General features: G+C 44.6%; 1 protein-coding gene and 1 long non-coding RNA gene across 2 annotated transcripts in view; one reads left to right on the forward strand and one right to left on the reverse strand.

Annotated features, from left to right (window-relative positions):
• Positions 1-5,620: 5,620 nt before the first annotated feature.
• LOC122933016 lies at positions 5,621-9,535 on the forward strand. The gene is made up of 2 exons (XR_006388367.1): positions 5,621-5,976; positions 6,122-9,535. It is a non-coding gene; the product is annotated as an uncharacterized LOC122933016 (long non-coding RNA).
• A 2,815-nt stretch (positions 9,536-12,350) lies between these two features.
• Positions 12,351-23,840, reverse strand: part of LOC122930812 (interferon alpha/beta receptor 1-like) — a 46,427-nt gene continuing 34,937 nt past the window's right edge. The window contains exons 8-11 of the mRNA XM_044284429.1: positions 23,155-23,315; positions 20,528-20,669; positions 16,881-17,035; positions 12,351-13,607 (exon numbers count right to left, since the gene is read on the reverse strand). Coding sequence (XP_044140364.1) covers positions 13,404-13,607; positions 16,881-17,035; positions 20,528-20,669; positions 23,155-23,315 — 662 coding nt within the window. The 3' untranslated portion in view covers positions 12,351-13,403. The remainder of the gene's footprint in view (positions 13,608-16,880; positions 17,036-20,527; positions 20,670-23,154; positions 23,316-23,840) is intronic.

The following is a 23,840-nucleotide window of genomic DNA, read 5'->3' on the forward strand; positions in this document are numbered from 1 at the left end:
TCTCATCCCATATTGTCACAGTTGATAACTATTGGGTTGCTTTCCTATGGTTCTGGTCCTCTAGGATCAGTTTCCTTATGAGCATTCTGGCCCTCGCTAGGTCTCCTCTCTACTCCATTTTCTGTAGTCTCTCGGTTGTCTTTCTTAGGTCTGACTCCTCTTCCATGTGGATATTCTGTGCTGCTATCCACATCGTCTGAAGTCTCCCGAGTCTTTGGGCTTTGTTTAGCTGGGCTATCCTTGTTTTCTGCATATTCTACGCTCTCTCTCTGGCTGGCCTTCCTGTTACATGAGCTTCTTGTCCTAATCGGGGGTTTCATGTGCATTCTTATCCCGCGTTTCTGTGCTGAACCTTACTGCCAGCCTTAGTTTTATTCTTGTCTTTTGTTCCCGCCTGATGGTAAAGCTTTAGAACGTCCCATAGTCTTCTGTGTCCCCCAATGATACGAGTGATAAAATTGGATTTTTTGTGCTTACCTGTAAAATCGTTTTTCTTCCCGTGTTCATTGGGGGACATAACTCCCACCCAGAAAGTACATTGCTGGTTCTTTATGATGGGTCCCACATGTTCTTGGTTCTGACCCATTTCGAGCTCTCTTTCTTACAGTTGGTTTCTGTTGGCTTCTCTTGGCTGCTCCTATTGCTTTCGTACAAACTGATTAGCTCAGTGTCTGCAGGAGGGGTATAACAGAGCAGGGGTATAACTACCATAGCGGCAGACTATGTGACTGCTATGGGGCCCAGGGCAAGAGGGGGCCCAGTCTTAGGCCTCTTTCACACTTGCGTTGTCCGGATCCAGCATGTACTCCACTTGCTGGAATTACACGCCGGATCCGGAAAAACGCAAGTGAACTGAAAGCATTTGAAGACGGATCCGTCGTCAAAATGCTTTCAGTGTTACTATGGCAGCCAGGACGCTATTAAAGTCCTGGTTGCCATAGTAGTAGTGGGGAGCGGGGGAGCAGCATACTTACCATCCGTGCGGCTCCCGGGGCGCTCCAGAATGACGTCAGAGCGCCCCATGCGCATGGATGACGTGCCATGTGATCACGTCATCCATGCGCCTGGGGCGCTCTGACGTCACTCTGGAGCGCCCCGGGAGCCGCACGGACGGTAAGTATGCTGCTCCCCCGCTCCCCACTACACTTTACCATGGCTGCCAGGACTTTAGCGTCCCGGCAGCCATGGTAACCATTCAGAAAAAGCTAAACGCCGTATCCGGCAATGCGCCGAAACGATGTTTAGCTTAAGGCCGGATCCGGATCAATGCCTTTCAATGGGCATTCATTCCGGATCCGGCCTTGCGGCAAGTCTTCAGTTTTTTTGGCCGGAGCAAAAATCGCAGCATGCTGCGGTATTTTCTCCGGCCAAAAAACGTTCCGTTCCGGAACTGAAGACATCCTGATGCATCCTGAACGGATTTCACTCCATTCAGAATGCATTAGGATAATCCTGATCAGGATTTTTTCCGGCATAGAGCCCCGACGACGGAACTCTATGCCGGAAGACAATAACGCAGGTGTGAAAGAGCCCTTAGTTGGGATTATCTCCTCTTCTACTGGAGGTGAAAACTTGGTCAGGACTCTACCGTCTAAAGGAACAACTTTAAGCAAATGAGGCAGTGGAAAAATGGCCTAAGGGGCATTAAAAGGGGTTTAGGCAGAAACCCTTCTGTCCTGTGGGGGGGGGGGGGGGCTGGTTTGATCCTTGCTATGGGGCCCTTACGTCTCTATGTACGCCACTGGCTGAAAGGAGGAGCTAACACTTTTCAGCTTAGTGTTGCCTCCTAGTGGCAAGCAGCTATACCATGGTCTCCTCTGTCCCCCAATGAACTACAATTAAGCACAAAAAATCCTATTCTTAGAACTACCAATGAACGTGAAGTTTTAGCATAGGAGCTTTTCTGTACTGTGATATTTACCTCATGTATTGAAAAATAGGAAAATAAAATTCTTTGTGGGGTCAGATTGAAAAAAAAAAAATCTATTCTGACTTTTTGTGTGTGTGTGTGTTGGGTTTTTTAACTACATTCGCTGGGCACTATACACGGCAACCTTATTCTGAGAGTCAGGGTAATTATCAGGTTTGTTCTTTTTATTATGTTTTACCACAATAAAAACCTTTGAAAAAAATACAGATTGCCATGGTCATACTCAGACACCCATAACTTTTTTATATTCGCATCTACAGAGCTATGCGAGGGCCTTTTTTTGTGGTTGTCGAGCTGTAGCTTTATTGGTAAAATTTGGGGGTACATAAGACATTTTGATTAGATTTTTTATTAGATTTTTTCCCCATGTCACATGGTTTGGGAGCAGCTCAGTCCCATTCAAGTGAATAAGTCCGAGCTGCAGTACCAAGCACAACCACTAAGAAAAATAAAAATAAAAAATTACAATGCAGCAGCACTCTTCAAACCAAGTAAAGTACAAAAATGCCAGTTATAGGAAATATTCTGGTGCTAATGCTACGCTTATTCTGTAAATTTGATATTCTTGGCAAATACATTTTGTACAAAATTATTTGGGCCCGTCTGCCAAACGTCAAGGCGATCTCTATAAGTGCTGTTGCATTGTATTTTTTTTTTCTTCATGTTTCTACCCATGGCAGTGTGCACCTGTGCATTGAGATGTGCTGACTGACCCCCTTTTTCTTGCAAGCACAACCACTATACAATGTACAGTGCTGTGCTTGGTAACAACAAAAAACCCCGGAAAGATGAAGACAGCATCCACTAGTAGCGGTGATGAGGTTGCATGTATTTGGGTGTTTAATACAATTTTTTAATGGATTAAAGAACGTCATCACCGGTACTAGTGGATGCTGTCTTCATCTTTCCGTTTTTTTGTCGTTATTGCCCCTAAGAAGATGTGCATCCTGGAACCCGAGTCTGTCTAATGGGGGCTGTACTTTACTTTCTTTTCCTGATGCTGTGCTTGGTAAGCTGTAAGGAGGCCTCATTGCTCACTGGGACACCGCAGCCTCTTCAAACAGCTCATCGTTGGGGAATGTCCTTCAATCTGGTATTGGTAGGATCAATATTAAACACCCAGAAAAACCCCTTTAATAAATGCCTTCTCAAACAGCTGATCGGTGGGGGTGCTAAGTGTCGGACCCCCGCTGATCTGATATTTATGTTAAACACCTGAAAAACCCCTTTAATAAATGCTTTGAGTAAACTGAATTTTTAAAAGATCTTGCTGATGTATGAAGCCCTTCCACAGCAGTCCATACTTTCCTTACAAGACGGAGCTTGCAAAACTTCTCAAACAAACAAATGATTCACGCGATCTGTTTATCAGTTTCCATTATACTCAGGTGAAAAGACTTTAAAAGTATCACTGTGTCCCACAACTCGAGGATAGTAAAGTTAGTCAATAGGTTACAGTTCCTGACTCGTCTTGCATGGTAGTATCAAACCTTTTTCACCCGTTAACCCCCTATACAAGGATGTGGACTTCACTGCAGGGAGCCACAAAGTCACTACCTCTTGGAATAGTCTCAGTGTAGTTGACAGCTGACCCACTAGAGTCAGAGATACTAGTGCAGAGCACCAGAGATCAGGCAATACTGGCAGTCAGAAAACAGGTCAAGGTCAAGTTGAGCAGAGTACGTGCGAGTCTGTAAAAACGAGTCCAAGATCAGGGAAAGCAGCAAAGCGTCAATATGGTAAACAAGCTATGGTCAGGACAGGCAGCAGAGGGTCAAAGTCATAAAATAGTCAGAGGTTAGTACACAAGCAAACAGAAGAGCACACCTACAGTACAGACCAAAAGTTTGGACACACCTTCTCATTCAGAGTTTTCTTTATTTTCATGACTATGAAAATTGTAGATTCACACTGAAGGCATCAAAACTATGAATTAACACATGTGGAATTATATACATAACAAAAAAGTGTGAAACAACTGAAAATATGTCATATTCTAGGTTCTTCAAAGTAGCCACCTTTTGCTTTGATTACTGCTTTGCACACTCTTGATGAGCTTTAAGAGGTAGTCACCTGAAATGGTCTTCCAACAGTCTTGAAGGAGTTCCCAGAGATGCGGTCCAGCTCACCCCAAACCATCTCGATTGGGTTCAGGTCCGGTGACTGTGGAGGCCAGGTCATCTGGCGCAGCACCCCATCACTCTCCTTCATGGTCAAATAGCCCTTACACAGCCTGGAGGTGTGTTTGGGGTCATTGTCCTGTAGAAAAATAAATGATGGTCCAATTAAACGCAAACCGGATGGAATAGCATGCCGCTGCAAGATGCTGTGGTAGCCATGCTGGTTCAGTATGCCTTCAATTTTGAATAAATCCCCAACAGTGTCACCAGCAAAGCACCCCCACACCATCACACCTCCTCCTTCATGCTTCACGGTGGGAACCAGGCATGTAGAGTCCATCCGTTCACCTTTTCTGCGTCGCACAAAGACACAGTGGTTGGAACCAAAGATCTCAAATTTGGACTCATCAGACCAAAGCACAGATTTCCACTGGTCTAATGTCTATTCCTTGACTAGATTACCTAAAGCTCAGACACTCTCCTCATGGGGAAGGCGTGTAAAACACCCTCAACTTGCCAGTCGTTAGCTGGTGAAGATGGGGACTGGCGGCTGCTGGCCCTTATAGGAGTTAAAAAAGGGGCAGGCACATGCCCTACGGGTGCTGGGAGCGTGGCTGAACAGACAAGCTGGCCTCATGCTGTGAGAAAAGATGCATGACGGACGCTGGTGGCCAGGTTCTCTACCAGCAACCAGGGAATAGCAAGCAGGTGTGAGCCACCGAGGAATAAAAGGACCTTAGTGGTGAGTGATGCGGCACGCATGGTTCGCCAGCACAACAGAGTCTGTACATGGCTCTCTCTCTCTTACTACAACTAAACTGCTGATCAGCAGGGGGTGCAGGGTGTCAGACCCCTAGCGATCTGATATTGATGGCCTATACCGACGATAAGCCTTCAATATCAAAATTCTGGATAAACCCGTTAAGGTTTGTCACTGGAATATCCTCCAAATTTGTTGTATGAAATTAGAAACACATGGCTGCTTTCCACCTTGTCCATCGGGTTTCTGCTATTGCATTCACTTAAAATAAAGCAAAGTTGCAGTCCCTGACACAGTCCATGGACAAGCCATGTTTATTTGCCCTCCGCATTGTCTTTCAGCCTGATAGCAAGGAAAGGAATGGATACAGAATATCACACTGGTTATTTTTATTGACAAATATATTCAAAAGCAATATAAAAAATAAAAATAAAGTTATTTACACATTTTTGGTGAGCATGTTGTAATATCACATACAAATACAAAACCTATGTACAGGACATCCTAATATAAATACATATTTTTTTAAAGAGCCTCTCTCAGCAGGATCAACTCTATTTAAACCAAGCATATTGACTGCTAGGGCCGATCCTGCTGATTACAAGCATACCCTTAGGCCTCTTGCAGACGAGTGCGTGTCACCCTGCGAGTCCGCAGCGCAGCTCCCAGCCTGGACTCCTAGCACTGCTGGGATTGGATAGTATTATATTGATTTATGATGCTATGTAACCCTTACAGTTCTGGAATGTATTAGATGACACTGACATAACGCAGTCAGTGTTATACAATACAGTCCAGAACTGTAAGGATTACATAGCATCATAAATCAATATAATGCTATGTGACCCCGGCAGTGCTGGGAGGTCAGGACCGGAGCGTGACAAACGCTCGTCTGCAAGGGGCTGTATTGTTAAAGCAACCCTCCAGGTCAAGAAATAAAATTCACATTAACCAAGGAACAAACAGAACACTTACATGATGACCTTCTTGGTCCAAGATGGCTGCACGGCTTCTACTACATGATCCATGCTGTGCACTGACAGTCCAAGACACTTCCTCCTTGTCTCGCCGGCCTCTTAGATTAGCCAGCTGTTCACACGAGAATGCTGGCCAATCCGAGGGCAGCGGGAAGTGTCTTGGACTACCATAGGCACAGTGTGCATTAGGTCAGTGTTTCCCAACCAGTGTGCCTCCAGCTGTTGCAAAACTACAACTCCCAGCATGCCCGCACAGCCAAAGGCTGTCAAGGCATACTGGGAGTTGTAGTTTTGCAACAGCTGGAGGCACGCTGGTTGGGAAACACTGCATTAGGTAGTCGGAGAAGAAGCGTGGCCATTTTGGAATTGGCATAACTGCAGCTGAAAAGTTGAGAAGGGCACCATGTAAGGGGGCATTCACAGGGGGCACCGCTGCTGCTTCTGCCATTAACCAGAGGGTCACTTTAAAGTCTGTTGTGCCGTTGTGTAGAAAACAGTGGGGCACATTTATTAAGACCAGCGTTTTAGACGTCGGTGTTAATAAAGCCTCTTACATTTAGACCATTTTCTACGCCTAAAACAGGCGTAGAAAATGGTAAAGGAGACGGGCCTGCTGTCCTGTCCCCTTCCATGACACGCCCACCATTTTAGACCTGGCGTGAGCGTGGAAAAGTCGCAAATTGCGTTGCCATCTGCAATCTTTGCGCTGCAACCTGCCCCAGAAATGCACTTAATTTAAGCGTATTTCTCTTTGATAAATGACCCCCACCAGTGTTTTTATTTATATGCAAATGATGCCTTCAGTGCACCAAGGGTTGCACCCTCAGTGTCCTCTCAGAGGGGTGGGTGGCATCAGGATCCTCTCACCTGACCCTGTAAACCCATGCCTGTGCCGTACATTCAACCATCGGCATATGCTCAGTAATCCTAACCAAAACTGGAAAAAAAATTTTTTTTTTCAAAATCGCAGCATTCACCACAATTGCAAAGAGTATACAGCAAAATAGGAGATTCAGCTTGCAGCACCCAGCCTACGCCCATTTCGTGTCCTTTCTCTTAGGGCTCATGTTCACGACCATATGCCCTCCGAGACATATGGTCCGTGAGCGGGACATATGTCCCGGAGCGGCATACATCGTGCGCACAGCATCATAGGTTACTATGATGCTGTGCGCATCGGGCCGCCCGTGGGACAATTGTCCCGCACTCATATGATATTATGAGTGCGGGACATAAAATCTATCCTGGTTAGAGTTATGGCTACTACTATGACAGGAGTATATTCTCTTTCTGGGGTGTTTAGCCCTCCAAACGGTCAATCCATCTAAATTCTGTTAGGAACCTGTTGAGTCTTGAGGGGTTCCCCACACCTGTCGGGACCGCCTCATCTAGAAAGCGGTCCAGAGAGGGGTCTAACATCATGTTTAGGTCTCCCATACATATTACTTTGGCATGTGGATAGGCAGCCGCAAAAATAGCCGTCGAGTGTGGGGGGGGGAGTGAACAAAGACATATCTGCCTTCTGAATCAATGACTAGTTCCTTTACCTCCCAGGGTAGTTGTTTGTGTACCAACAGGGATACCCCTCTTGAAGAGGAGGTCTGGTAAGAGTGTGCGGCCCACTGAACCCAGGGTTTCTTTAGGACCTGAGAAGTGCTAGCAATAAGATGCGTCTCTTGAAGACACAAGATTTGAGGCTAGAGTTTCTAATAAAAGCAAACACCATAGATCTCTTTTGCGAAGTACCTAGTCCTCTAACATTGCACGAGAAGATTTTTAGCTCAGCCATGGATTCCAGAACAAATACATGTTCTCTGGAGTAGCACATAATGAGTAGGTATATATGCATATAACAGTGTTGTATGGGTAACTATAATTATCTGATAATGCATAATTATCATAAACCGTGAAAAAAAAATAAAAAAAAATTCTTAACTTCGCAATTTCTGCAGTTATAGTGTTGGGCCTGAACTGGTTTCTCAGTCCAGGGAATTGGCCAGTAGGACCAGGATGCCTCTGCCTATGATAGTGTGTGGCTACAGTAATGATATCGCCATTCAAATAAGTGTATGCAGGTATTTAGGCCCTAGATCTGTTCCTGGGTAGTGCCGAGATCTTCTCCGTAGGGTCAGCCATTCCGAGTCTTCTCCATGTGAGGTGAAGAACACAGCTCTATCGCCGTCCACCACTCTGAGTTTTGCCGGATAACCCATGGAGTAGGAAATGTTGGCTTCTCTCAGGTGTCTCTTGACCTCCATAAAAGGTGGCTCCATGTTTCTGCAATTCCATGGAAAAGTCTGGAAAGATGGACACTCTGGCGGTCATACTTAATTTCTTGTCATCTTCTGGCTAGGGCCAGTATCTTGTCTCTGTCTTTGCAGTTGAGAAACCTGGCTAGCATAGGTCTGGGTGGGGCCCCATGTGGGGGTGGTTTTGCAGGTACTCTATGAGCTATTTCCACCACATATGCTAAAGAGAAATGTGCATCTGGGAAAAGTTATTTTATCAATTTTTCAATAAACTCATCTGATGCCCGACCTGCTCTTTCTGGCAAACCGATGATTCTAATGTTTCTGCAGAGTCTTTTCTAGGTCATCTGCTTTTTGCTTCCAGAGCTCCGCTTTGGTGTAAAGCTCGGAGATGGATCTGGGAACCGAAGCGGTAGTATCTTCTATGTGTGATATGCGCTCTTCAGTGTGTTGAACTCTTTCTCGCAGGTTGTGCAAATATTGACGCAGTAGTCTCAGGTCAATCATGACTTCGTCTAATTTCCCTGTGAGAGAGGTCTTACACGCAGTCATAGCTTCCAAGACTTTAGCTGATACTTGTTTAAGAGTGAGCTCTTCATTATCTCCTTCAGGAGGATTTGTAGAGGCCGGAGCATCTGAAGCGGTGCTTGCCCTGGTATGCACATTCCGCTGTGGTAAAGGTGACCGTGCACCGTCATCTGGTTGTCTGGCAAATTCTCTACATTTTTCAGCGGCGCTTTGCGTTTTTTGCGGCCCCATATATCAAGATAATGTGCAGGTGAAGCTGGATCCAGTACTTTAGGTGGTGCTCTATATTGTCTTGTGTAGTAAGACTGTCAGAATTGCCAGGGGATATTATCCTGGAGTTGTCTTATGCCTCTGTGACTACCCTTCAAACTGTATATCAGGCTAGCTAGCCCCCAGTTGTTCATCCAGGGATTATACACATAGGATTGTGTCTACACTTAATAGGGAGGTGGTAAACGACTTGGTGCTGCAGGAGCCTATTATGCTCTGTGCTCCTTCCTCTAGCCGCAGGTGAACCACCAAAATGGCCGACTTGTGGGAAACTGAGGGGACCTTCAGGGTATGCAGGGTTCTCTCCTACTGCTCTGAGTATTTTGTCTCCCGCCGCCCGCTCCTCTACCTGTACACCTCACCAGGTCTGGTGTGTTCAATTACATCTCAGGTCTGCCGCTTGTTGTGCGCTCGCTGCTCACGTGGTCCTGCTCCCCACACAGCTCCCGATGCAGATCTCCCGGCGCTTTCCGCAGGAAATGTCCGATAAGCGACTTCTTCTGTATTCAGTAGGGCTTAGTCAGGGGTCTTCCTTTGCCTTTTAAATGGCCTGTTAAAACCAGGATTTGTCCAGAATTGTAGCTCCAGCCACGGAGCTTCACTAGCATACGTCCAGCCATCTTGGCTGCTGGCCACGTCCCTCCTTTTTAAGTTTTAGAAGTTCTAAATGACATAGCTGTGTGGTCAAAAGCTCACACGACTGATTTTGAAAAACATTAGCGCAGAATCCACTTTTTTCAGCGTGAATTTTTTCGTGTTTTTTTATGCATCATTTTTTTTGGGGTGTTCAATACAAAGCTGAATTTTCACGGGTGAAAAAGTTGAAAAAAACCTGTGGACTTTCATGGAGCTGTTTTTTCAACTGTTTATTTCAATGGGAGATTCAGTGCCGATTCTGCCTTCAGACAGGGCAGGCTGCTTCTTTTCTACACATGTAAAAAACTAAATGTTGCTTCCCATTGAAATGTATGGGAGGCTGTTTTGAGGCGTTTTTGGGAGCCAATTTTGATGTGGCAGAGACTCTCCAAAATCAGCACCTAAAACCTCCATGTGAACTGGCACTTAGAGTTGACCATAAGGGCATGGGGCAGAAGTCCGCCATGCAGCTGAGAACAATTGTAGCAGCCACCTAACTTACAGTGTACGTGTTGTATGCGAGTATGAATGAGTTCCAACAATACTTCAGGGCCAGGTGTAAATACGTCTTTGTTGCCTGGCCCCGTCACTCAGTGGTAGGGGGCGCAGCATGAAGATCAGCGAGTAGAACCTCCGAGAGGAACGAGGTGCAACGGTGGGCCTAGGGACTCATTTGCATATTAGAAACCAATTTTTCTCAAGAATGGCAGCACCTAGGAAGATGGGACCATGATGTTCCACTGTCAAGCGCACATTTCTGAGGTGAGACGGTTTCATTGCAACATATCTCATGACAAGACCCCTTTAAGGGATGCCATTCATCTCTACATGTCTACATTATGTAACAGAAATTGCAAAACTCACTTATGTGTCAAAAAATGGCACTGTGCGCCACAAAACACTTCAGAAATTTTAAAAAAAGGTTACATACTTTCTCCAGCGCTGCTCTCTGCGCCAACAGTCTGGTCCTTTTCTGGCTGTTTGTTTACAGACTGTGACATGTAAGTATATAACAAGATCGCCGCTGCCAATCACGGTCCTCAGTGGTCAGGTGCGGTACACCACTCAGGACAGTGATTGGCTGCAGCAGTCACATACTGTTAACCTGCAAGTAAACAAACAACGGGAAAAGGACTGAACTTCCAGAGCTTGAAAAAGTGGCAAGTGTGTAAGCATCTTTTATTTTATAGTATTCTGGGCCATTGCTCGAGTCTCTATCTTAGACAACCCCTTTAACCCCTTAGTGACCAGCCTTTGTTGGGCCTTACTGACCAAGCGTTTTTGTTTTTTTTTCATCGTCGCGTTCTAAGAAAAAAAAAAATTTCGTCTATATAGCTTTATGAGGGCTTGTTTTTTGCTGGACAAGTTGTAGTTTTTAATGGCGCCATTTTGGGGTACACATAATTTTCTGATTAACTTTTATTAACTCTTTCTGGGAGGGAGATGGGAAAAACAGCAATACTGCCACTGCGTTTTTACGTTATAAATTTTACAGCGTTCATTTTTCGGTATAAATAACATAATATCTTTATTCTCTGGGTCAGTACGATTACAGTGATACCAAATACATATAGTTTATTTTTTTTGCAAGAAAATTTAGACCCTAATTTACATTTTCATATATGTAGTTACTAATAACATGATATTCCAGAATCAGTTACTATCAGACTGACTTACCCCATATTTAATAAGATTCAGCCCTTAGCAACCAGTCTGCATAAAACTGCAATCTCACTATTCAGTTAAGATGGCCGCCACTGCCCTCACCCTGAGGCTAATCCCGCCTGCCCTCACTAGCCAGTAGCAATAGCCTCCCAAAAGTGTCAGTAACCAGAGCCCTCCCCCTAAAGGGTTAATCTCCTGCAGCACAAAGGGGTCCTCTTGCCACATGTTGCTTTCATTTATACACTGAGCAGACGGCAGATCTCCCTTCCCTGGTCTGCGCTGCTTCCACTCTGCATTCTCCAGCTCTGCTGAGTGAGGGAGCATCTGCCAAGCGCAGGGACAGGGAGAAGTGCACACAGCCCAGGCACTGTTATCAGCTGCTGGGGAGGACCTGGCTTTAATCATTTACTTACAGTCCCTGCCTGTCTGTACTCTGACCTTGCACGCTGCCTGCTTCTGCATCCTCCGCCCTTCAACACATAGAAGGACCTGCATAGCAACCTGATTTTAAGCACAGGTAAATGTAGGCAGTACAGGGAACAAAACTGTGGAATTAAGGGGTAATTGAATACACAGTGAAAAGTTTAAATAGGGCCACCAAGGAGATATTAATCACCACAATCCAATACCCCAAAAAATAAAGAAATAAATGACAGTTATACTTTAAAGAAAAAAATGTTTTTGCATTGCCGCTTCCCAAGACCCATAACTTTAGTATTTTTCTTTCTATGGAGTTGTGTGAGGGCTTAATTTTTGCGGGACGACTTTTATTTTTCATTGGTATCATTTTGGAGTAAATGGCACTTTTTGATCGCTTGTTATTAAGTTTTTTCGGTGGCAACTAAGAAAAGATTTGCAATTCTGTCTATTTTTTTATTTTTTTACGGCATTCACCGTAGAGAAGAATTTATGTGATATTTATGTAGTCCGGGTCGTTACAAACGTGGCAATACCAAACATATGGGGGAGATTTATTTATTTTTGCAATTTTTTTCATTGAAAAGCGGATTTTCAATGGAAAAAAACTGCGTAATTTTTTTAATGGAATTTTTATTTAATAAATGTTTTTTTTCTTCTTTTTTTACCACTTAATAGTCCCACAAGGGGACTATAACAGACAGTATTTTGATTGCTATTAAAATGCAATGCACTATCCCTATAATCCATTGCCTTTTAATGGCAATGCTATTCTAACATTGACCAGCAGGCTGCGCCAGAAATGTGCAGCCTGCTGGAAATTACTGAAGGCTGGTCTGGGGCCTACATCAGACCCCTGCCAGCCTTCACACACACATCGGCACCCCGCGATCATATTTGCGGGGTGCCGATGGGAGTCCACTCTCCCGCGGCATGTGTTAAACAGCCCAGATCGACACTCCTATACGGGGGACCCTTGCAGCAATTAGACTGGACCGCCATCAAAAAACGGCCCAAGGCCCCTTAGTGACCGCTGTAAAAAAAAAAGCGTATGGGTGGTCACTAAGGGGTTAAAAAAATTTATACAATGATAAAAAGTAAAGGAAAACAATCGGCGTGGCCCACATGAATTTACTGGGGGTTGTTCCGCCAATGACTTGCCTGCTTATCCCTCCGCCAGTAGTAAATGTTGGGAGTATTTAGACACTGTCCAGTGTAGAAGAGGACTCACCGATCTTGTATGTAAGGGTGATCGGTGGCCTGTGTATATAACTGGCATGAGATGACAGTCATGTGTACAAAGGTTTCCATACCTCACTACCTGCTATGACGGAGACTGCTGTGCTCAGTCGAAACGCGCAAGCATTGGTACCTTCTAATAAAGTCTAAATTTGATTTTAAGACGTGTAAGCTGGCCATTCACCCTTCTTTCTTCTACTTTGTGTTGCAGACAAATCGGTGCACCCGATAGCAAGGTGAGGTGGTGATACATTTGTCACTACATGGTAACACCAAGAAAAGTTTGTGCCCCGAAAGTCAATGTGTTTGTATCCAAGTACCACAGAGGTAGACCACGAGGATGCTACAGGGCCCATGGCACAGCCCTAGTCATTTCCATCATGTCTACCACTGGGTATCGATAACCTGTGCGACTCTCCCCTCTCCAGAGGATCTGCATGGTTATCAACAAGGAGGTGGGAAATGGGCCACAGAATCATGGTTAGGGCGTGAAGGAGCTCTTCTGTCCTGGGTGGCAAAATTGTCATGGACCTCCTCCATCATCGCCTCTAGAAAAAGCAGGACAACTCTCCAGTCTCCAACCATGGCTATAACTTGCCCAATACCCAAGGATCACTGGGCACACGTTCCAGCCTCCCCTGTGGTTTGACCCGTGTCTGAATAGTTTCCAGACTCCTGGCTGTTGTCCTGAGAGGAGTTATCCTGCACCAAACATTCTGTATGGGAGTTCTGGACAATGTAGCACTGGTCCATGGTCTCTTCTTCATGTAGTAAAAATGGATGCTTGATACAATCCAATGGCAACTCTCCAAAACCCTGGGAAAAAAACAAAAAACACAATTTCAAGTCAAATATAATATTAACCAACCCCTTAAAGGGGTTGGCCACTTTCTGACTGCTCGTGACCAGTGTGTTTGTAAGATGACTATATCGCTTTACTAATATAGCCTTTGTTGATATCCTGTCCTGTTTATCATATTTCAGAAATCATGCCTCCTTGCTTCTGTGCTGTCCACAAAGATGGCCGCTGATGGAGGGTCATGTGAGCAGGCAAATCACCTCCATTTGAGGTCTCCTTCAGTCTAATACACTGCACTGAACTCCCAACAGTGCAACTATAGATGGCAGGTGCTGTGTATTGGAATGGAGGTGATTTGCCTGGTCACATGACCCTCCATCATCGGCCATCTTATGGACAGGACCTCTGTGTGGACAAACAAAGGGGAAATACCTAATGAACGGTAGAAAATGGTGCACAATTTCAACAAAGGCTATATTAGTCAGTTCCATCTAGTCATCTTACAAACACATTGGTCAAAAGTAACCAGAAAGTGGACACCCTCTTTAACGCATCACTACTGGTGCTTGGAAAAAGGACAAGATTGTTTAGTCGGGGCAGTATTGACACTGCGGAAAAAGCCGATATGAAAGGCTCTAGCTCAGGCTAGACTGCAGCTAGAGCTGTGATCCTGGTCTTCTTTTAAAGACTATGGACCCTGTGGTGCATTTTTGTTTAATTTATTTAAATTTAAATAAATGTATTTAATTTAATTATTTATTATTACTGCATTGTTATTTTGGTCTTAAAAGCATTTTTTAAATTGGCGTTTATATTTAAAAAAAAATGAAATTTCCAACCATTTTTCTTCCACAGTCTGCAGAAGTTCACATATAGTGCAGACTGCCCTGTCAGTTTCCTATTAATATCCATGAGTGCATCTCTAATGGCTTGTTCGGTAACCGTTATCTCTCATGACCGCTCATACACTCAAGCTGAATTCTTATTAGATTTATAGGAAACACAATGCAACAATAAAATAAAATGCATTCAAAGATGTCCACATTTAGGGCTACTTTCACACTCGCGTTTGGTGTGGATCCGTCATGGATCTGCACAAATGCATCCGTTCAGATAATACAACCGCATGTATCCGTTTGTATTATCTTTAACACAGCCAAAACGGATCCGTCTTGAACACCATTGAAAGTCAATGGGGGACGGATCAGTTTTCTATTGTGCCATATCGTGTCAGTAAAAAAGGATCCGTCCCAATTGACTTACATTGTGTGTCAGGATGGATCCGTTTGGCTCCCTTTCGTCAGACGGACACCAAAACGCTGCAAGCAGCGTTTTAATGTCCACCTCCTGAACGGATCTCACAAACGGAAACCAAAACGCCAGTGTGAAAGTAGCCTAAAAGGAGTTTTGCCATCACAGACAATGAGGGCATATCGCTACCTACATGGAGAACAGAACGGGGAAAGTAGTGAAGGCTATTTCCATCTGTCCCATAGAAATGAATGGGAGCAGGGGCCGCGCATGCACAGTGCACTCCCATTCACTTGTATGAGAGCAGCCACAACTCTCCCCGCTCCGTTCTCGTTGCAGGTGTGGGTCAGACCTATCAGACAATGGGGGGCATATCCTAGCGATATGCCTCCATTGTCTGTGATGGTAATACCCCTTTAAAGCCAAGACTACCAGCCCAAGCTATAGCAGAATGTAGAGGGAGCTGCTTATACTTACAAGGGAGTGCCAGTGCGGAACATGCCGACAGCATGCAGGGCGAGGAGGAGGATCTGTGATCCTCCTCTCCTTCCTATATAACTTCAGATGACCCCCCCAAAGGGATGTCGGGGGGGGATAACATGAACTTTGTTCATGTTATCACCCCCTTCTTATCAATCAGAAGGCATACTTGCTCTCCGATTGTCACATACAGAATGGAGGTATTTTTTTTTCTTATTTTTTTTTTCCAGAAAAGCTCTCAGATGCTGTGATTAATGTTATAGGCGTTGTTATAGAAGAAAAAAAAAATTCAGAATCCTTTTTTCTGTACTTAAAGGGAATCCGTCACCATTTTATTGCTGCTCTCACTTTTAAATCCTAACATCTCCAGTGCACGCCAATGAGTCTGATTGACAGGTTTTTTTCTATCTGAATCAGCAGCACATGGCCGGAGAAAGCCAGACGCTCATGAATATGGGGGCTCGTTCGGCATGCGCTGCAGCTGTTCAGTACAAGATTTTGGCAAAATGGCTGGGTCAATTAAAGAAACTGACCCAGCATTTTGCTAAGGTGATCTGTCACTAGTTAATGTTGCCATTAGTTAACTTACCATAAAACTGGTGACAGATTCCCTTTAACCACCTAACTGTTTTGCCCGCGTCCAGCTCGGGCAGTGGGAAAAGCAGTTAACTGTTCTGCCCTAGCTGAGCTCGGGCAGAAAGTGGAGGGGAAGGGCTGCTTTAGATGCTGCTATCTCCTGAATGGCAGCAGCTAGAAACATGCAACTGTTCTTGTTTGAAAGCGGACAGTCCTGGCTTACAGCAGTACAAAGCCCACATCTTTAGCTGGTGCCAAACTAGAGATATGGGCAGATAAACAGCTGTCCCCCTCCACTTCAGTCTGGAGGAGAGGGAGCAGCTGCAGAGCTGACAGGCTGCAGGAGGAGAGAAAAACAAATAAATAGTAGATAAATAGTAAAATAAATAAATAGTAAAACTACATAGAAATGTGACACTATCATCAATGTACGGACCCACATAATAAAATTACGTTATTTTTACCACACGGGGAACACCATGAAAACAATTCCACAAAAAAATATATATATTCAGTGACCAACAGCCTGCCCTCTATGACGGTGTATATAAAGAGAACTGTCAATCACTGATAGGACCGCCTCCTGGACTTCAAAGCCCAGAATGTGCAGCAATCCAAATCAATGAAATACAAATTTTACTGAATCTTTTCCCACAAAACTATATATCAATCTGCTCAGCTCCTCCTGTTCTATAACATGGTGTCTGCAGATTACACTGCATTTTTATGGTGAAATGTTCCCTTTAAAGGGATTTTTCAATAATGCAAATTTACAAATTTTCTCCCACAGGACAGGGGATAAGTATCTGCTCGGTGGGGATCTGACCACCAATCAAGAGAATGGGCATCCTGTTCCCCCGAATGACTGGAACAGAAGTTCGAGCATGTGCGCTGGCGCTCCATTCACTTTTTATGGATGCCTTGGCTCTTTCCAGTAGTCCCATCGACAGGTTGCTTCCTCTGCTCTTTATCTAGTCTCTTACCTTCTCAATGCTTGATGGCAGTCTGTTGGATGGGAAGAACGTATGCTTTATACAACGTTTTAAGGGACAAAAGCAGATGTAGAGACCGAATGATATTAGGACGATTCCCACAATGGTGCATCCGATTATCCATGCGAACAGATAGGACTTGGGATCTAGGAGGAAGGAGAAGACGACACGTTTATTTCATCTGAACAAGGCTGAATAAAGATGACACTTTGCGGATTTCTCGCCGATTTGCAGGGCAGATTCCAGACCACATATCCACAGTAAAGTACAGTATGATACACGTTTATGGGATGTTCCGATCCCCATCTGCAGATTTCTTCATGCGGATCAGACTTTCAAATCTGCAGCACGGCGATTGCCTTACAGATTAGTTGGGGATTTTGTCCACTACTTTCAACAGAGTTTAAATCGGAGCTGACAAGTATGTTGCGGATTTACTTGGGGATTTGATGCAGATTTGAGTGGCGCTCAGGTGTCCGCCCGCTGAGCGGAGCGGAGGACAGACGGAGCCATAACGATGCACCCTGAGCAGATCCGCATCCACTCAGAATGCATCAGGGCTGGACGGATCCGTTCGGGGCCGCTTGCGAGAGCCTTTAAACGGAACTCACAAGCGGAGCCCCGAACGCCAGTGTGAAAGTAGCCTAAAACTGTGATCATATATAAAAATACAAATACAAAGAGAGCAAAAATACTAATGGCAAAGAATGTGTGTAAGAAAAAAGACGGCACGATCCCACATTAGTACTGTAAAATGAGATCATGGCGTCTATTCAACCCACAGGGCTGGCGAGATTCTAACTGGAAGATCCAGAAGGCCTCCCTGTTAAGGAGTTTCCTCCTGTGATCTCCCCCCCTAGGCAGCAAAAAAACTCTTTCTATGCCCTTAACCTGTAGGTGGGATACATCACCAGCATGTACCACTGCAAAATGCAGGCTGACCGCAGAGACATTCCGGTCCTTATAATGAGGCACATCGGAAATGTGTCTGCGGATCCGATTTTTTAAAGGAGTGGTGGTGCAGCCCACATACAACAAGGAACACAGTGTACATGTAATAAGATACACCACATGCTTGGTATTACAATATAGGACTGAATATTGTATACCCTTTCGTTGTTCATGGACTTAAACGTTTTCTCAGTGGTCATGTGTTGGCAACAGATGCATTTTTTGTGACCACACTTAAAATTCCCTTTATGCTGTAACCAGATGGCTTGTGGTTTTTTGGACACTGAAAAAAAGCTGGGACTAATGATATTACCCAGGGTGGGTGCTTTCCTGGCTACACATTTAATTCCGTTGGACACAATATCAGACCATTCGTTATCAAAATTGAGTATATTCAGATATTTCTTCATAATTTTACATATGGCAAAATTATAGCAAGAGAACTCTTGGCTATATTGTGTCACAAAATAAGTTGCTTGCTGACAGTGAGTGGAGTTCACTAGTGGTCTGCGTGCCTGGGACTGTTCCGGAAAAATCAATGACTGTCTGTTGATTTGTGAAACCATTTTTTTAGCGTGTTGTATATCCTGCTGTAAATAGTCCCTGCGTAACAGTCTATTAGTAATATTAGAGGCTTCTATCTCAAAAGCTCTCTGATCGGAACAGTTACGACGGGCACGTATAAGTTCCCCCCTAGGAATGCTATGGATAGTATGGGAGGGATGGCATGACTTGGCCAGAAGTATGGTATTACCTGCTAGTTGTTTGCGGTGAGTTAGTGTATTAACTGCACTGGTGGAGGGGTCCCCCCTCAGGCACAGATCCAGAAATTGTATCTCAGTTCGGTGAGTATGAAAAACAAATTGTATGTCATCCACCTTGGAATTAAAATATTTCATAAGCTCCGGTATGGACGTCACATCACCAGACCACACCATCAGCAGGTCATCAATGTAACGTCCATACCAGAGTAGGTGGTCCAGGAGTGGGAGGGTGTCGATGAGGAGAAAGCATCCCTCCTACCATGCCATAAATATATTAGCTATGGAGGGAGAGAACTTAGCCCCCATCGACACCCCCGACACCTGAAGATAAAAATTCTCACCAAACAAAAAATAATTGTGCCTGAGGAGGAAATCCACCACGTGGACAACATATTCCCTCAAAGTCTGGGTGTAGTCACTGTAGTATTCAAAAAACCACCTCAGCGCAATGATGGCCAAATTGTGGGGAATATTAGTGTATAGGGATGTAATATCCGCTGTTATCCACGAGTAGTTATCCTTCCACTTAAATTCAGCAAAGGCTTGTAGCACCGCCCTAGTGTCCTTAAGAAACCCTGGAATGTGTGGTTTCAGGGGCTGTAATAGGGAGTCCACCCACTCAGAAAATCGCTCAGAATATGAGCCGATACCAGCCACAATGGGTCTGAGGGGTGGGGGGAATACATCCTTGTGGACTTTAGGCAAAGCATGAAAAATAGGTGCTATAGGATGTTCCACAAAGATGTATTCCCTCTCCCTAACACTAAGACAGCCACATGATACCCCACAGTCCAGGAGTTTCTTCATTTCTGATTGAAAATTCCTCAATGGTCATAGGGCAAGCGAACATAAACATTAGTATCATCCAGCATAGTGGTGACAAGGGATCCATACAGGCCCTTATCCAATACAACTACTGACCCCCCCTTATCTGCCTTCTTAATGATGATATCCTCCCTTGCTCCTAGATCACGCAAGGCAATTTTTTCCACTGCGGTCATGTTGGAATAACTCTGTGTCCTCGAAGTATCATGCAAAAGACATAATTCTTTTTCAACCAATTCCTGGTATTTGTCTAAGGCAATTGAACGAGATTGAATAGGGTAAAAATCCCTATTATGTGTTTTAAAGGACACAGAGGTATTAACATGACCCCCCTCATCCCTAGTACCAGTTTGAAGAAAATTACAATGGACAAGTTCAGCAAAGCTCATAGTATTCGGGTTCGGGTGTCCGCCTGGCTATGCAGAGGCAGGCGGATCCGTCCGGACTTGCAGTGGAGGTCGGTGGGGACGGATCCGTTTGAATTTGATACTATATGGCTCGGTTTTCGGACGGATCCGTCCCCCATTGACTTTCGATGTGGGGTCGGGCGGGATCCGTTTGCGTTGCCGGGGAGAAGGGAGAAAAAAGAGAAAACATATTTTTTTATTTTTTATTTTTGTTCCTGGTGATGCGGGCGGATCCGTTCTGAACGGATCTAAGCGTTTGAATTATAGGTGCGGATCCGTCTGTGCAGATACCAGACGGATCCGCTCCGAGCGCAGGTGTGAAAGTAGCCATCGTGATTTAATTTACCTGTATGTAAGGTTCTTTTCCTTTTTTCTCTTTTTTTTTTTTTTCCTTTTTGCTAGTGTTTGCCCTTGATTAAAAAGGGTTTTCTTCTGTGTCATGTGCATGGGAACGCCCCCTTGGGTCTCCACCTCCCAGGTGATACCTATCAGCCTGGGGATAGTTTGTGCTACTTAAGAGGGAGCTCCCATTTCATAAACACGTTTGTCATGAGGAAGGACCCATATTTCTCTGAGGTCTGAAACGCGTTGACTGCTATTTGTACACCTGTATGGATTTTAAACTTGCTGGATTAAAGTTTTTCATTTTTTCACCGGAGAGAGCTGAATTTTCTTCTTTTTCTTTATGTACCTGTTGTGATGCAATAAACCTGGCTGTACAGGCTGCTCCTGTCACGGTCTTCGCACTTCATCTTTGCCTTTGCACAGTAAGTGGTTGACTCTTCCAGGGACTCGATCTTAAAAAATGGCCGCTTCTCTTCTTTAACTGTTACCTATAACACAGGGTAAGGGCTGTATTACACCGACAGATTTTCTGACCAATCATTAGTCAGACAGCCTATTACACCCACAGATCTTTTGTTATACACACACACCAACTATTGGCCTGATTAGACAAATATTGGTCAGATAATATGTTCACGTAATACAGGCCTAACACATAAGACACTAGTCAGATAAATATGATTCCTAATCTGACAGCCATGACTGGTGCCTGACAGATGCTGATCTTGTGCTTTACAGGCTCCATAGATAACAGTGGGGGGGAGGGAAGTGACAACTGCTCAGAGCGCATTTCTCGTTTGGAAAACGATTGTCACTTTTTCGCTCTGAACAAACTAGTTGAAAACCTTCAGCTGATGCAGTACTCCTTGTCCCTGATTTTCGCTGTAGCAGGTAAGTTCAGTTCAGACAAACTCTTTTAGGCTACTTTCACACTAGCATTGTTTAAATCCGGCGTTCAATTCCGACACCGGAACTGCCCGCCGGATCCGGAAAAACATGTGAAAACTGATTTTATTTGAATCCTGATCAGGATTTTGATCACAATGTAAAAATGCATTGGAAAAAACTGATCCGCCATTCATGGACAAACTTTTTTTCCACATTTTTCGGGTTTAACATGCAAAAGCCGGATCCGGTTTGACTGAACACACGGCGCCAGGTCCAGCGTTAATGCAAGTCAATAAGAAAAAAGCCTGATCCGGCGTTCAGTCAAAATGTTCAGGATTTTTGGCCGGAGGTAAAAATACTGCATGCTACGGTTTTCTGAAAAGCCTGATCAGTCAAAAAGACTGAAATGAAGACATCCTGATGCATCCTGAACGGATTGCTCTCCATTCAGAATGCATTAGGATCAAACTGATCAGTTCTTTTCCGGATTTGAGGCCCTAGGACGGAACTCAGCGCCGGAAAAGAAAAACGCTAGTGTGAAAGTACCCTAAGGCTACTTTCACACCTGCGTTTAGGTGCGGATCCGTCTGGTATCTGCACAGACGGATCCGCACCTATAATGCAAGCGCTTAGATCCGTTCAGAACTGATCCGTTTGCATTACCATGAACAAAAAAAAAACCTTTTTTTTTTTTGTTCATGATAATGCAAACGGATCAGTTTTGACTTTACATTGAAAGTCAATGGGGGACGGATCCGTTTGAAAATTGAGCCATATTGTGTCAACTTCAAACGGATCCGTCACCATTGTCTTACATTGTAAGTCTGGACGGATCCGTTTGCCTCCGCACGGCCAGGCGGACATCCGAACGCTGCAAGCAGCGTTCAGGTGTCCGCCTGCTGAGCGGAGCGGAGGCCGAACGCTGCCAGACTGATTCATTCTGAGCGGATCCGCATCCACTCAGAATGCATTAGGGCTGGACGGATGCGTTCGGGCCGCTTGTGAGAGCCTTCAAACTGAACTCACAAGTGGAGCCCCGAACGCTAGTGCGAAAGTAGCCTAACTCTTGCCAGACACCTCCGGTGCCACCTCCTAGATCGGAAACATAAAAGAACACCTGTCCTGGCTGACATCTTCTCAGTCGGGCTTACAAAGCTGGTTGCACACAGACCACAGAACTGGACTTCTACTCTCCCACTCCCTAAAGGTAATGTTACACCAGCAGATGTCATACAGATCAAGATAAATGATCGTTAACAACGAAAATTTAGCTTATTATACACATAATCGTTCGTACTTGAGGTCGTTACTTGTTTGCTTTTTAATCGTTCGTCATCACATGTAAATATGGGGGACAGATGCCTTGTCAAAAGGCATGTACGAGATGGTTAGCGAGTAGAGGACTCCATATTATATGAACGGATCTATTAACGAGGAGCAATCATTTTTTAGCATGCTGAAAGATCGATTTGTCGCTCGTCTTTGAATCGTTCATACTTATTACATCACACGATTCACGTTCTGGACAATACAACAGCACAACAAACAAACAAATCCCAGACACCGCAAGAAAGATCGTGAAACTACAGGTCCCAGAATACACAGAAAAAAGTAAACTAAACAAGATTAAAAATCGGCATATTCCGGATACAGAACAAAGTACAAAATATCTGGAAGGAAAAGCAGCTAGCAAATGCTATATCCAACAAACAGAATGGGGTTAGGTCTGGATATATAAAGGCTCAACAATCAGCAAATCCACCCTAATCAACCAGGCAAAGCTAATTTGACACTCATTGATCAAGTATTAATGACCTATCCTTAGGATGGGGCCTGGAAAATCCCCTTAAATAATTTCAACACTTTTTTATTCTATAGCTTTCAGTTTTAATGTATGTACAGACTATCAGGCTCTCTGCTTCACCTTGAATCCGCCAGGGAGCTGCTCTTGTAGCCCTTTGGAAGGCTTCGTAGACATTAGATAGTAAGCAGGTTCACATGTGTACAGCCACCTCAAAAGGCAGCACAGTGACTTTGTATGCGAGTACAGAGATCATGTTCCTGTTTATACATCAGCAAGCTTACCTCCGAATTGTGGGTTGAATTGGTCCAATATTCCAGGTGGGTCAGCCAGCCGCAGAGACCATCTATATCTTCATCTTTGAATCCTTCGGGCGCACTCACATCAATGAACAGTTCCTTGTTTACAATACGCATGGTCACATTTTTGGGCGGCCCGATATGCGCTGTCAGAGAGAGAGATATCGCAACCATTCACATCCATTTGGTTACCTTTTTTTAAACCTGCCAATTTTTAATAAGTTTAATTAATTTTCACTGAATTAAAGGGACACTGACAGGCCCGATAAACATATTTAGTTATTCCTATGCAGTCATAGGTCTATTAAAGTGTATTCCAATCACATAAGAGTACCCCCTGTCCGCATTGTAAACCATGTAAAAACAACTTTATAATCATCTGTCAATCACCTTCCTTTATGCCCAAGGGGCGTTTTTTCACATTTCTTTATGCCCAAGGGGCGTTTTTACTCCTACCTTTGTGCCCAACCGCGCCCCAACTGTCGCTTCCTAGCGCCGCCCAGCTCATTATTATTCACTTCGCTGGGCGGCTTTTACAGTCCCCGATCCTCCCGAGCCGGCGCAGGCGGCATTGAATAAGGGACGCAGGCGCACTGCGAGTGAGGGTGCCAGGCAAGTTAGCCGGCGCACGCGCAGAAGGTACAAGTGAGTTCAATGCCAGGATCTCCTGC

This window comes from Bufo gargarizans, chromosome 3 (assembly GCF_014858855.1).
Source record: "Bufo gargarizans isolate SCDJY-AF-19 chromosome 3, ASM1485885v1, whole genome shotgun sequence".
NCBI classification, from domain to species: domain Eukaryota; kingdom Metazoa; phylum Chordata; class Amphibia; order Anura; family Bufonidae; genus Bufo; species Bufo gargarizans.